General features: G+C 37.4%; 1 protein-coding gene across 1 annotated transcript in view; it reads right to left on the bottom strand.

Annotated features, from left to right (window-relative positions):
- LOC113106382 (patj homolog) overlaps window positions 1–16,371 on the bottom strand; it is a 39,382-nt gene that overhangs the window by 20,617 nt on the left and 2,394 nt on the right. The window contains exons 2-8 of the mRNA XM_026268251.1: window positions 15,164–15,217; window positions 12,714–12,883; window positions 8,629–8,727; window positions 7,969–8,093; window positions 6,787–7,000; window positions 4,574–4,710; window positions 2,111–2,213 (exon numbers count right to left, since the gene is read on the bottom strand). Coding sequence (XP_026124036.1) covers window positions 2,111–2,213; window positions 4,574–4,681 — 211 coding nt within the window. The 5' untranslated portion in view covers window positions 4,682–4,710; window positions 6,787–7,000; window positions 7,969–8,093; ... (1 more) ...; window positions 12,714–12,883; window positions 15,164–15,217. The remainder of the gene's footprint in view (window positions 1–2,110; window positions 2,214–4,573; window positions 4,711–6,786; window positions 7,001–7,968; window positions 8,094–8,628; window positions 8,728–12,713; window positions 12,884–15,163; window positions 15,218–16,371) is intronic.

The following is a 16,371-nucleotide window of genomic DNA, read 5'->3' as shown; positions in this document are numbered from 1 at the left end:
GAAACACTGTCTCATCTAGACAGAAAAACACAGGGGCTTCAGGGATGTGCGAGTCTCTCTTTATATAATAACTGGCTTCATGGCACTGTGATGAAAGGATGAGTGAGATTTTGACTCTAAATATGGTGCGGCGGCTGACACATGCACACAAAGGATCTACCGAACTAAAGTTAGATCTCAGCTCCGGCTTAATGTTTCTGTTGTAATATCTTCAAGTATTCTCTCTGTCTTCAGGATAAGATTTAAAAGAGACCCTTGGATTTTCTCAAACACGCAGAACACAATACAGTAAGGAATATCTATAAATAAAAAACTATAAATATTAAATGAAAAAGAAATGTTGCATTTGCAACTAACTGAAATAAATTCAATTCACTTCAAAATATGCTGTATCAAAATATATTAATAGAACGTTGACCAGAAGGAAAAGGTGTGGTAGTAAAAGGTATCAAAGCAACAGGGATGACCAGGGCCTTAAAAAGATTGTCAGGAAAAGCTTATTCAAGAATTTGGGAGAGCTTCACGAGGAGTGGACTGAAGCTGGAGTCAGCGCATCAAGAGTCACCACACTCAGATGTCTTCAGGAAAAGAGCTACAGCTGTCACATTCCTAGAGCCAAGCCACTCCTGAACTAGAAAAAAAATAATAAAATAAAATAACCTTAGGAGCATCTCACCTGGGGTAAGGAGGAAAAGAACTTGACTGTTACTCAGTGGCCCACAGTTCTCTTTTCAGATGAAAGAAAATGTAGCATTTTATTTGGAAATCAAAGTCTGGAGTCTGGAGGAAGAATGGAGAGGCACAGAATCCATGCTGCTTGAAGTCCAGTGTAAAGTTTCTGAAGTCAGAGATGATTTAGGTGCCATGACATCAGCTGGTGTTGGTTCAAAGTCAATGCAGCCATCTACCAGGAGATTTTGGAGTACTTTATTCTACCATCATTAGCAGTGCCACAAACTGATCGCCTCCAAGCCACACCGCACTTAAGCAGTAATTCATACAAAAGAGCACCAACCAAGTATTGAGTGCATCATTAAGCCTGCCTTGGAGATCTTGAACATTTCTGTTTTGTAAATCTTTTTTTAACTGATCTTTTCAGAAAATATTCACATTTTTTGAGATACTGAATTTTAAATTTTCCTAAGCTACAAGTCGTAACCATCAGAATTAAAACAAAAAACTCTTGAAACATTTCAGTTTGTGTGCAATGAATCTAGAATATAAGAAAGTTTGCTTTTTTTTCAATTAAATTACAAAAAAATAAAGACCTTTTCCTTAATATTCACATTTTTTAAGATGCACCTGTAAATGAATATTCAACAAGCCACATCTGAGTTATCATTCATGTCCAGCACAAATATTAAATGCTGAAGTTTAAAACTTCAGACTGGGCATGAGAAATAATTGAAGTGATGCTTGCCTTCAGGAACGCCATTAATATAACTATACAATTACTAGTGCTGTCAAACGATTAATCATGATTAATCACATCCAAAATCAAAGATTTTGTTTACATAGTATGTGTATGTGTACGGTTTATATTTATTATCTATATATAAAAACACACACATGCATGTATATATTTAAGAAAAATATGTTATATTTGCATAATGAATACATATTATAAAAATAAATATATATTTTATATAAATTCTATAAATATAAATAAATACATGTAAATATTTTACAAATATATGCATGTCTGTGTATTTATATATATATATATATATATATATATACATAATAAATGTATAGGCCATGACTTCATAAGCATAAATTACTCCCAACTGCTCCGGGTTTGTGTTCACAGTGTGTGTGTGTGTGTGTGTGTGTTCACTGCTGTGTGTGTGCACTTTGGATGGGTTAAATGTAGAGCAGAAATTCTATGGGTCACCATTACTTGACTGTATTTCACTTTACTTTCACTTTACTTTCACTTTCAATATACACAGTACACACACATATACAGTATTATGTAAACGAAACTTTTATTTTGGATGCGATTAATCGCTATTAATTGTTTGACAGCACTTATAATAACTATTAGTCTGTTTAGTCTGCACATCAGATCTGCTTATTCATATAACTGACTGTCTGATATACAGCTCACCTGATGTTTTGTCCCCCACATACCCCGCGATGGTGATGGCGAAACCCTGAGCATTCTTCATCAAGCTCACATCGAAAGCATCCTGTTCCTCTTCCTCAAAACCCTGACAGCAGACACAAACACAGATTATTACACAATAACAAGGACATTGACATAACCATCGTTTGAAATGGTTTGAAACAAACTAATACCACAAAACATAATTCATCATGTCTATTGCTAATTCTCAAGTGCTGTTGTTTTACTACCATGTCATTAAAGATCAGCAGCCAGTTGCAACAAACTCATTAGGGTAAGAAAACATTCCCTTGTAATTATTATTCCTAGCTTAATGGGTTTGTCGCACTGGCCTCAGGCTTTCGTTAGACTGACATTGAGGACATAATGCAATGATTAGTAATTAAAATAATATTCTCAAGAAGACATTTAATGTTATCAGAGAAAGGCAATATAAAAATAAAAATAAAAAACACCTGCTATATTTCCTAATAAATTGCAACTTTTCATATTAGAATTTCGGCATAGGAAGACATGGCAAAAATTGCAACATCCATTCAAACCAAAGTATAGTAGATAAATGAATGGAAATCCACTCTTATATTCACTTAATTCTGCTATTCTCTAAAAAAAAAAATTAATATGATATCTATATTGATAAACAGATCTTTCTGGTCCTCGAATGTGATAAGATTCAAGTGTTAAAGGATTGGATTTGTTTCTTACAAACACACAGCTTTTGTCTTTTCTAGATGTTAATTGGTGGACAGGAATGGTTTGGATAACTTGTGGATTATTGTTATGTTTTCATCAACTGTTTGGACTCTCATTCTGATGGCACCCATTCACCCATTCACTGCAATCGATGGAATTCTACATTTCTTCAAATCTGATGAAGAAACAAACTCATCTACAGTACAGTCTTGGATGACCTGAGGGTGCTTACATTTTCAGCACATTTTAATTTTTGGGTGAACTGTTCATTGAAGACTGCATGGTTATCAGTCAATGCAGTCGATCTCAAAAGAGCAAAATGTGTTCAGCAATGTGGCACATGTGCAGCTGAACCTGTTGCTCAGTGACGGTCGGCAGGATGGCAGGAGCGTCATCCGCCGTACCGCAACTGAGGAGGAGTCGGACTCTGTTTCCAGATTGTTTCAAAACTTGAGCAACCTGCTCACTGCTCAGACCAAACAGATCTGCATCACTGATCCGCAGGACGTGATCCCCACAAGCGACCGTCCTAGAACCAGTGAGAGAGACTTTGAACTTCTGTTATTTTCATAAACAGATTTTATGATGTTCTTCCGGGGTGGTGCTGGCGCAGTGGATAAAATGCATGCCTTTAGTGTGAGAGACCTGGGTTCGAATCCACTGTGAGACACCTATGTGTCACGGAGCGAGACCCCTAGTTGCTCTAGAGGCGTGTGACCTCTGACATATATAGCAATTGTAATTCGCTTTGGCGTCAGCTAAATGTAAATGGTTTTATTCCTGGGTTGAATTGACTTCAGTTTTGTTTTTTTAGGGCTGTCAGGTGAAATTTCAGGCTAATTAATTAGATGATATGCAGATTAACTAAACCAATTAATCACAAATTAAATGCAGATCGATTTTAACTGAGCAATTACCCCACAAAGGATCATTTGAAGTCATTGTGTTAAATGAGAAAAGCATTGAACAGACATTACAAAAAGTAGCTTTAGAAAGAAACATTTTGATTCAACATTGCATAAATAATCATAGTAATTTGGTATTAATGCTTTGTTAATTGAATATTGAAACATGGAATTAATTAAAAAAATATATACTCTAAATATGAAACGTTTAAATGCCAGTCTTAATGAGTGAGTGAGTCATTCAACCAATGCATTCAAAACGCTGATTCATTCAGAAACGAGTCTTTATGAATGAGTCACTGAATCATTCGCTCACTCTGTTTAAAAAATGTGGATTCATTCAGTTACAAAACAGTGCTGTGTTTAGCTCATAGACGCACATCATTTCTGGTGCTGGCTTTGTACATAACTATTGAAATTGAGAAAAAAAAAAGATAAACAATATTAACAATATTGTATAAACGTAACCATACTAACTTCTTGTTTATTGAACTATTCCATAAAATCAGTATCACATTTGCAATTGTGCAGATATTCAGGAAAAATAGAACTCTTGCTTTTGTGATATTGCTAAACTATATCATATGACATAAATATGAGACAAAAACCCATAAAGCGGCTTTTTTTACTCATATCTCAAATTTTAGGGGGATATAATTGCATTTATAGCCTACATCACACAGTCAGTCATCCTGCATCAAGTTTGTCAGTAACTGTGACACACAGATGACGCTTTATTTCAAATTAATTGCACCAAATGAAATTGACTGTCCTAAAGACCACCAATGTCCAGAAAGACCACCAATGGTAACAGAACAGTGCATAAAAATGTCAAAAGTGCACTTACCTGGTCAGCGATACCTCCAGGCAGAATGGTTTTGACGATAACGCCGGTGGTTTTACCACCAACAATCCCGAAGCCCAAACCAGTTCCATCGTTCACCAGTTCGATCATCTCCACCAGCTCGACCGAGTCCAGTGGGTCTATAATTGCACATATATATAAAAGCATGTTAAAACGCAAGTTCATGATTTTTGCATTCATGGCGGATTGATCGGTTTCTGAAAAATACTAGTTAGAAATGTAACAGTTATTATTGCCAGCTAACATCAGATTGCCATAAATCCAGTGGATGTTGCTGCTGCACGCAACCAGCTAACAAAACATGTTCTAGTATCATTTTGCTAAAGTTCCCATTAAGTTATGAAAACATTTCAGAATATTTCTGAACACTCCCTGAACATTCAAAAGATGCAATTGACATTGCAAAACATTCGGGGAACATTTTGTTTTACATCTTTGCAACATTATGAGAATGTTACTTTTGAATGTTGTCTGAACATTCCGAAACAAGTAGTAACATTTAAAAATGAATGTTCTACTGACATAGCTGGAGGAACATTTGTTGCTAATGCTCTGAGAATGTTCCGTGTTAGCTGGGACCAAAAAACAACATGTGACGCAGTCAGCCCTATGCGAGCACGACCCCTGTTCTACCTCTTTGGAAAACATCTCACTAATAATACATGTTGTTCAAGTGACCATAAAATGGCAGTCAGTTGACTGTTGTATTCATCACTCAAGTCCTAATCCGTACATCCAGCATGCACAAAGCATGGATAAACTACAACAGGTAAACACAGTGCTGGATCTCAGTCTTTTAGTTTGTGCTTCTTCTGGTGATCCATGAACATCACTTCACATTATTTGTAGCACCTGTCATTTAATAATCACACTAGGCTTTGAGCTTTGTTACTTTTAATAGGAAACAAAGTCTCAGCTTTCAAATTCTGTCAATTCTGTCAACAATACTATATAATGTGGCTAATAGATCACTGTAGCACCTCTTTTTTCAGTTTCATTCATCGGTCAAGCGCATCCTGATTTTTTCGATTTCAGCCCACAATTTTCATTTTGGTGCATCTTTAGTAAATATAGTATAAAGATGTCCGAAAAACGATGGCATGGCAACAAAATCAGGTCAAAAGTACATTCTTTTGGAGTTCGAAACAGCTTGCCAGTTTGAAGTCCCATTACTCTGTGGTGGTTAGATAATAATTATGCTTTGGGCCTTATTAGTAAAAATTTTGAGCGAGCAGGGTGGGGCACCTCAAATCTCAACACATTACAGACACCTTTTTAAAATAAAGACTATTATTGTTTTTTACTCTTAACAACTTTGAGTGCTTTATCCTGTTCACAGATTTTAGAAAAAAATAACTTTGAAGTTGAAACAAACTGCAAGATCTCCGATCCCAAACGGAGAACAGCAGGGGGTCGTATCCTTTTATAAATGGGCTGTGTCACATCTCTATTATGTCTCGCTCCCCACTAAGCACAGCAGGAATATTCACATGAAACAGAACTTTTATACCACTTTCAACACAACTTTTGTCATTCAAGTCGTGTAACCTTCCAAAAATGATTCGCTTATTTACCGTGAATAGAAGCAGACACTGCTGGGTTGGACCAGTTATTTCTTTTGTGAAGGTTTTTGAAAGAAGTCTCTTCTGCTCACCAAGCCAGCATTTATTTGATAAAAAAATTGCAACTTATTATTACAGTTAAAAAATAACTGTTTTCTTTATGGACATAAGTTAAAATGTAATTTATGTGATCAAAGATGAAATTTCAGCATCATTCCTCCAGTCTTCAGTGTCACATGATCTTCAGAAATCATTCTAATATACTGATTTGCTGTATAAGAAACATTTCTGATTATAAATAAATGCTGTTATTTTGTAACTTTATATTCATAAAAGAATTCTGAAATACAAACAAATTGTTTCCACAAAAATGTTAATCAGAACGAATGTTTTCAACCTGGATAATAATCAGAAATGTTTCTTGAGCAGAAAATAAGCATATTAGAATATTAGAATGAAAACTAAACGAAAACTAAAATCACCAAGTTCTGACCAAGTGAAACTTAGGTGAAACTACCATAAGTTTGATTAATAGTAATAGTGACTCTACACTGGTATATGTGACGATAGGGGTATTTATATGTGTGTGTGTGTGTGTGTGTGTGTGTGTGTGTGTGTGTGTGTGTGTCTCACCGCACTGGAGTGAGCTGAAAGTGTGCTGGCAGCACTGGGAGTCCTGGACACCACGGGGCTGGAGAGCTGCGGGACGGGCCCGCGGGTGACAGTGAGGCTCACGCAGTCTGACACTCGCTGCAGGAGAACGATGGCCTGCTGGTGACTGACACTCTGATCCAACGGCTGACCTTTAATCGCCAGTATCTGATCTCCCTCCTTTAGCTTTCCATCACTAGAATAGAGAAACATACGTTTAACAATCAAAACTGTACTGAGATCAACTCACAATCACTGCAGAGAAAAGGGTGTCAAGCTTGCAGATATTACACTACCAGTCAAAAGTTTTTGAATAGTAAGATTTTTAGTGTTCTTTAAAGAAGTCCTGTACTATTTTCATTTGTTTGCAATTAACATGCAAATAAGTGTCTGAAAATATTTATTTCGGTTCACACTTAAGTGTATTTATATAAGTACATTTCCCTAATAATTGCTCTTTTTAAAAGTCTGCTAAAGTGTAATTATTATTCACAAGGAAAAGACAAAATTACCAAAAAAAAATAATAATAATAATAATAATGTGAATGATGACCTCATGGCTGAGCTAAGAATGATTATGCAACAGCGTTTTGTAGTAAAGTGTACGATATATCTATATTTGTATGGAGCACATAACAAGCAGGAAGAAATGTGCTCTCACAAAGAAAAACCAAACTGATAAAAAGCACTAGCATGTCAGCAAACTAGCTTCAGCATGGACTTTGAGCAGGAAAGAGCTGATGTGACATGAACTGGTGACACATTTGTGATTAAAAGGGAAGAAATGAGAATTGCAGCAGATCTTTAAAATATGAGTAATCTTTATTTTTAAAATGGGAATGAACTAGAGGGGTTGTGTGTACAAATCACTGATCATCTGACTGGATGAGTGTGTGTGTACTTCATTTACTATACTTGTGAGGGCCAAATGTCCTCACTTATTTGGAGAAACACTTTGACAACCCTCTACTGTGACATTTGACTGGTCCCCAAATAGTTAAAAGGACTTATCTGATGTAAATCTAGTGTTCTGCAGATGTTTCTGGGGTAAGTTTAGAGGGTATAAATATCATTAACCTGACAGAAAATCATTGGAAGGCTATGCAATGTCCTCAATAAAACAGTGAAACACTTGTGTGTGTGTGTGTGTGTGTGTGTTCTGACCTGTATGCCACACTTCCAGCCTGTATCTTCTGAATGAAGATGCCAAGTTCTCCACGGTTCTCACTACACAAACCAACAACACCTGATACCGGCTTCAGCAGGTCGATTTGAGTCCAGTACCGACCCTACACACCCACAGACACACACACACACACACACACACACACAGACGCATGCATGCACACGCACACACAGAACAACAACAAATAAAGTCACAATCACACAGCTATTTGGGTTTGTGCTCAGAAAGTGAACTTCTTAATGTGTGGTTTCTTATTGACTATTTAAGAGCCATATGAGAGTTAAACATTGTTTAGCAAAGATTTAAATGATCTACATCAGAGATGCCCAAAAATAGCTGGTGGGACAAAGTTCGTCCCTGATGCCCTTTGATTTAGCCCAACATGTCATCAGGAGTTGGGGGAAAACAGGAGAAAATGCCACTGAAGAATACCATAATCTCTATTTTATATTTTTAATGTAAAAAAAAAAAATGATAATATAGAGAATATAACTGAATTGGATGGATGAATAATAGGACGATAGATCAAACAATGGATGGATAGATAGATGGATGGATGGATGGAACAACAGAATTATTGATTGAACGATGGAATGACGGACGGATGGATAAATAGATGGATGGATGTTGTGTGTCACCTGAGCTATGGAGCGGATGATGTGTTTGTACTCTTCAGATGAAGGTTGAGCTGAGAATCCTTCATCGCTGTCCTTCAGATCAGGGTTAATTTATGGAGTCTGAGAGAAAGAGTGACAGAAAACAGCCCAAATTACTCCTCGCTCTGTGTGTTCCAAGCATTCAGCTTCTTTCACTGAGCCTGTAAATATATACACAGCCCTGAAAGAGCGTGGAAAACTCATTTGTTTTGATCATTTCGGGTGATAATTTGTCCTCCCAGCCATCTGCGCACACATGTTTTTCATTACATCCAGGAGCTGCTTAATTAACTTTTTATTTCCCTCCCCAACTCGAGCACACACTCCTGATGAAGTACAAACCATTTCACATCAATTACCACGGCAAAACGTGCCCCAAAAAAGCATCTCTCTGTGAGAAAAATAACAAGCACTTCACATTGCAGTGTGTAAAGTCATTTCCTTAAAACATTTGCTGTTTGTTTGAAGTTAATTGCTTATTAAACCATTGTCTTTCCGGCTCAGTTTCACCGATCTGCACTCCAGTGATTTACAGCTCTGTCCTTGCTGTTATCAGTGTTTGTGAGTCTATTTCACATGAATATCTCATGTGTTGGTGACTCATTAAAGGAATAGTTCAGCCAAAAATGAGAACTCTGTCATTTATTATTTATCCACCCATCAAGTTGGAAAAACAAAATGAAATATATCGGCATCGGCCAAATGAGTTGAAAAATACTGGCATATTAGATATTGGCAAAAATCCAATATTGTGCATCCCTATGTCATACTATGGTAGTCAATGGCTTCCGTCAACTGTTTGGTTTCCAGCATTCTTCAAAATGTGTCTTTTTTTTTTTTTTTGTGGTTAACAGAAGAAAGAAACTCATACAGGTTTGGAATGACATCAGGGAGAGTAAATGATGACAGAATTGCAATTTTTTGGGTGAACTGTCTCTTTAACAAACTATGTCAGGTTCTGCAGGTTTTATGTGGCTCTTCTCCACACGAACGGCCGCTCTTCAGACTACGCAGTAAACATTAATGTTCATAAACGTCTCCCAGAGGCTCTTCAGATTAACAGCCACAGACTCCAGGCTCGGTTGCTGGTCGTGCACAAGCTTTGAATGCGCTCTAAACTATGTCAGCTCTGCGAGAGTGTGGATTTGTTAGTCTTCCCATGTAAGAGGATTAGGCCTCCAGTTTGGCTCGTCCACGTTTCAAAAATGACTTCTGCTCCACTTCACACATGAACTCATGTCTCTCTCTCTCTCTCTCTCTCTCTCTCTGTGTATTCTGGTAACTATAGCAGCACAGACAGAGCCAGACGCCAGCAGTTGGCATAAACAACCCTGCAGGTTTGTGTAGAACCAAAAGAAACTTCTCAGGTTATTAAAGGTGTTTGCTAAAGCAATCACGATGTTTACCTTTGCCTAAGTAACAAATTTACGATACCAGTGAAAATCCACGGTTTACAGATTTACAGATACTAGTCCATATGGAGATTTGATTTGATTAATTTATGCTAACTTTACGAATTCGGTGACTGTCCATATTAAAATGTAGGTTTCATTTTGAGATTCCGTCCGCGTTTTCTGATTCACAGAAATCATAGCGCTGTATGCGTCAAGAACCGGGTTGACCGAGTCCTCGGTGCTGTCGGTACTTTTTAAAGATACTTTTTAGTACCGACTTGGTACCGAAGTACCGGATCTTTTGACAACACTACTGGCCACAATAACAGGCCACTCTAAAACGTGCCGTTTTATCACACCACACAATGCCACAGATGTTGCAAGTTTTGAGGGAGCATGCAATTGGCATGCTGACTGCAGGAATGTCCTTCAGAGCTGTTGCCTGTGAATTGAATGTTCATTTCTCTACCATAAGCCATCTCCAAAGGCGTTTCAGAGAATTTGGCAGTACATCCAAGAGGCCTCACAACCACAGGTGTGTAACCACACCAGCCTAGGACCTCCACATCTAGCATCTTCACCTCCAAGATCGTCTGAGACCAGCCACCCGGACAGCTGCTGCAGCAATCGGTTTGCATAACCAAAGAATTTGTCAGAATCCATCTCAGGGAGCTCATATGCTGCTCGTCGTCCTCATCAGGGTCTCAACCTGACTGCAGTTCATCGTAACCGACTTGCATGAGCAAATGCTCACATTCAATGGTGTCTGGCACTTTGGAGAGGTGTTTTCTTCACGGATGAATCCCGGTTTTCACTGTACAGGGCAGATGGCAGACAGCGTGTATGGCATCGTGTGGGTGAGCAATTTGCTGATGTCAACATTGTATATCGAGTGGCCCATGGTGGTGGTGGGGTTATGGCATGGGCAAGTGTATGTTATGAACAACGAACACAGGTGCATTTAATTGATGGCATTTTGAAAGCACAGAGATACCGTGACAAGATCCTGAGGCCCATTGTTGTACCATTCATCCACACGATCACCTCATGTTGCAGCATGATAATGCACAGCCCCATGTTGTAAAGATCTGTACACAATTCCTGGAAGCTGAAAACATCCCAGTTCTTGCATGGCCAGCATACTCACCAGACATGTCACCCGTTGAGCATGTTTGGGAAGCTCTGGATCAGCGTATACTACAGCGTGTTCCAATTCCTGCCAATTTCCAGCAACTTCGCACAGCCATTGAAGAGTAGTGGACCAACATCCCACGGGAACTCTATGTGAAGGAGATGTGTTGCACTGCATGAGGCAAATGATGGTCACACCAGATACTGATTGGTTTTCGGCCCCCCGGACCCCACCAATAAAGTAAATCTTCACATTTTAGAGTGACCTTTTATTGTGGCCAGCCTAAGACTCACCTGTGCAATAATCATGCTGTCTAATCAGGATCTTGATATGCCACACCTGTGAGGTGGATGGATTATCTCGGCAAAAGAGAAGTGTTCATGAACACTATTATATTATCTGCAAGTGTAGTTTTATAAAAACACACTCAAGATTTGAAGTACACTACAAGTGCACATTCTATACAGTTAAGGGCACTTTTTTCAAAAGGGTTATTAGCTGTGTTCTATACGAGTCCATAACTTTTAGACTGACATTAGATGGTTTCCTTCTTCCACACGGGCTGTTAACAGCGTTCCACTCTGCAGTTCATAAGTATGTGAGTGAAGAGAGCGAGAGGCAAGGCCCTGGGGATCTGGTAATCTCCATTCCTCTGTTCCAGCATAACTCGCATACTTCAGACCAAACGGCTGCCGGTGCCAAACTCTCCATGAACACACAAAGCTCAAAAACCCCCAAATCTGCCCAACCAGCGAAGCTTCTCCCTAAATAATTAAGCTGTGCCTTACTTATGAATATTTTCCAGTATTTTTTTCATTGTTTGTGATTTGAATAATCACGTAATCTCAATCAGCTCAGATCAGGGCAGCAAGGATTCAAAGCGGACTGTTAAAACAAATGACTGAATAATCAACTGAGACTCAAATCTTAAGATGTCAGCATGTCTGAAACGACCAAGGACACGAGGCAGCATTCTGTGCTATATATATATGGTTCATATATATATATATATATACATACACTCACCTAAAGGATTATTAGGAACACCTGTTCAATTTCTCATCAATGCAATTATCTAATCAACCAATCACATGGCAGTAGCTTCAATGCATTTAGGAGTGTGGTCCTGGTCAAGACAATCTCCTGAACTCCAAACTGAATGTCAGAATGGGAAAGAAAGGTGATTTAAGCAATTCTGAGCGTGGCATGGTTGTTGGTGCCAGACGAGTCGAACTGAGTATTTCACAATCTGCTCAGTTACTGGGATTTTCACGCACAACCATTTCTAGGGTTCACAAAGAATGGTGTGAAAAGGGAAAAACATCCAGTATGCGGCAGTCCTGTGGGCGAAAATGCCTTGTTGATGCTAGAGGTCAGAGGAGAATGGGTTTTTTGCACCTGACCTTATATGAATATTCTTAGAAATTTCTACATGGAGGGTAAATAAATCAATTATTCTTTTTCTCTCTGTTAGAACTGGCTTGTTGTTTGCCCAACAAAACCAAAGTATTTTTTCCTGCAGTGTTGTGTTTTGTTCTTACATGCTCTTTCAGATGCTGCACTGATTTCTGCAGCGCGAGGATCTGGTGAAACAGAGGACTCTGCAGAACAGCCGTCAGAAGATTCAGCTTCTCCTCGGCAGGAACGTCTGCTCCCTTTTCTTTCAAGCGAGACTGTAACCTCTCTATGGCATGCAGACAACGCTGCGTATCTGTCACACACACACACACACACACACACCTGTGAGGAAACTCTGGAGACCACCATCAAAAATGATTTCCAATCACAGAAACCATTGCAGCTTAAGACAGCCTTTCATTTCTGTTTATGCACTAAAGTTTGACTATCGTGTCAGAAACAGTAATAGATCCGTCAGTCTGTGATGAGCTGTGCTAGAAAGGTTTTCTATAATTCATTTTCTTTCTCACACAGGTACGTTATCAGCTTAAATATTCAGGGAATATTTCAATAATTGAGGGAAGAGTGGATCTTCAGAGCGGCGTGGAGTGTTTTCTGTGGAGGATTTCATTGCTCTGTCTTTTAATCGCAAGTGCAAGAGAGTCGATAATTCACAGGCAAAGCTGGAAAAAACACATGCACATAGCTATCTTTAAAAGCGTTTAGGACAATTTATAGGGTAGAGCTTATTAATTAGACTATAACCACATAATATAATATGATCTTTGACTATTGTGAACTAATTTAATAGATATGGGCTGCATTTTATAATATTGTATGCCCACGTATATTTTGGCCTAAATTGAACATTTATGCAACTGAGTTGCATGTTAAATTTGCATCCATTTGGATGAAACGGTCTTAACAAACATTAGGTGATACATATTTATTAGTCATACATTAACAGGTCAGATTTCTGTATTAGTACTAATTAACCTGTTTTCCTGAGTGGTTTAATTTATGTATGACTCCCATTAAGTTTGTTAATGTTAAATCTGCAATGGACAGAAATTTTATGTGGACCTCAAATACATAAGTCTTTTAATTTTTGTTTTAAATATTTTAGATCATGCCAGTTGTTTCTATGATCTCCTTAGACTTATGCTGTGAGAAACACAACACTTTCTTTCGTAAAAGAGATTTTAAGTCTCAAGAGTTTTTATTTTTCTTCTCAAATTGAGAGAATTAACTAAATTGAGAGAATTAACGCTCTCCTGTCAGCCATCTACATTTTTTTTATTCCTTCTCAATGAGGCACAACGTGGCTTTCCAGAGCCTTCACTCTCTCTGATCCTCTCTGGTGGAATGAGCTGCTTTGAATAAAATTAATACATGTAAAGTAACTTTTATGAAAAGCATATTTCTCATGTGTGTATGTGTGGGACTGAGTGGTGAAATATTTTTATAATTCAAATATTTTATTTAGATTTTATTAAATGTTAACATATAAGTTATTCCTGTGATCAGAGCTGTATTTTCAGCATCATTACTCCAGTCTTCAGTGTCACATGATCTTCAAAAAATCTCTTTACTATCACTTTTGATTTAAAATGATCATTTTCTTTAAAACTTACTGACCCCAAACTTTTGACTGGTAGTGGATTCTAACTCAAGATCTGGAGTATAGTAGTGAATTATGATTAGAACTAACTAAATAAATAAACATTGGATATACAGCAACACACTTAATGACTAACTTTTCTACACATAAAAAATTCTATATAAAATTAAAAACTATTGTCTTGGATTTATCAAAACATGCCAAGAACCTGTCCAATTAAATGTTTATTATTATAATTTTTTTTAATAATTTCTAATTACTATGTTTTTGCTTGTTTTATTTTTCCTGGTTAAATAATGGCTGAACTTTCTCTCTCTCTGCTCCTCTCTGGTAGAACAGGCTGTTTTTTGGATGAAAGTATAAATGCAAAATGCAAAAATGTTACAAGCTAATTATATATATATATATATATATATATATATATATATATATATATATATATATATATATATATATATATATATATATATATAAACAACTGCAGACTGCAAGGGATTATCTTACAAAACATGTCAAGAACTTGTTCTGCTCATATTTCACTCCAAAAGCAAATTAATATTATTATTTAATAATTCTAATTATTTAAATTACATTTTGTATAAAGGATATGCTGCCTCTCAAATACAATTTCGTATTTTGACTTTAAGGTTGAATATAATATATGCTCCCGAAAGGTTTTGTGAGATTCAGCTCATTTACTCTGATCTTATGGCACTTGGCACAAGAAGAATGGCTTATTTCTGTTACTGTGGAAGCCAACACCTGCACAGCTTAACCCTGCGCACATCTTTATATGTAGTTATATTGAAAAAGTTTCAGTAGCTGTCCGACAAGATAATATCCACATTCTGATTGGTCAGATCACCTGTCAGTCAAGCTCCCTGCTAACGGTCAGTTACCCACAATCCTGTGCAGACCAATCAGACATCAGAGACCATATTTCCACAGGAATGCAAAAATAAATGAACTTACCCATTGTTTCAATCATCTTGTGTGTCCTTCCTGTTGTCGTTCCTCATTACCTGCCTGAAATTAACAGTTACATTTACTGTTACAAGTGCATTTGACTAAAGGGACGAGGACATGCCATTCATTTTATTCTCTGTAAATACAGAACAGTACCAATTTGTACATGTAATGCATGCCAATGTTGTTGTTATAAACTAAAACTATTAAAAATGGACTTTGGTAATTGAAATAAAACAGAAATAAAATGAATGAATGTAGTTTGTATTTGCAGAAAGCAGAATAAGGTTTGAGAGCCTATATACATTTTTTTTTTTTTTTTTTGCACCCTCAGATTCCAGATTTCTGATCACCCCGTGCTTCCCATGAGGATGGGACACAGACACTGGCACTGGTTTCTTTAGAAACGCCTGTAAGCGACAGGTCTGCAGTGAATAGCTGCCATTGTGGGAGTTTTTATCATCTCTGACTACAATGAAAGGAAGACGAGATTTACAGAAGAAGTCGTGCTGATGTGAAACTGTCCAGTGTGCGTTATCTCCTATCAGAGGTCAGCCAGAGACTGAACTTTTGCCCTATTAGCAGTCTGGACAGCATCTAAATGTTTGACTGTTACTGATATCACACAGTCAAGACATTTCTAAAGTTACATTTATATGTATGTGACATCTACTGTGAGACGCTACAGGAGAAGATCAAGTCTTTTCCCTCCTAACACACTTCAAGAGTAAAACTACATGCTGCCACGACCAAACAAAAGTTTTTTTCAAACACATGCGTATGCCATTTCTGCAACAAAACACAACATATATCTAGGATAAGTTAGTAGTGTCTATTACGCTGCAATTACAGTCTGATGAAGTAATGAATGAACTATCACTATTTGATGTCACACAGATGAAGCTGGCGTGCTATCTGCACATTAAAGAGATTCTGATCCACAGCTGTCAAACATTGACAATGGCTGCCTGATTGTTTCAAGTATGCATTATTTGAGTCCCTCAAAACACACTTTTTGTCACTAGTTCAATAATGTCCAAACTCATGCAGCACACCAGAATTGTGTTATTTTGTCATATGTTTGCAATGTTATTTTTAATAAAGAAAAAAGTTGTAAATGTACTTCCACTCAGAAATTGCAAGTACATTTCACTTAATTACAAAGAAACGGCAAGGACAATTGAATTAAACGAAGTTCTGATGCAGAGAGACTG

The sequence above is a fragment of the Carassius auratus genome, chromosome 7, assembly GCF_003368295.1.
Source record: "Carassius auratus strain Wakin chromosome 7, ASM336829v1, whole genome shotgun sequence".
In the NCBI taxonomy this organism is placed as follows: Eukaryota; Metazoa; Chordata; class Actinopteri; order Cypriniformes; family Cyprinidae; genus Carassius; species Carassius auratus.
This window is presented reverse-complemented; position numbering and strand designations above follow the sequence as displayed.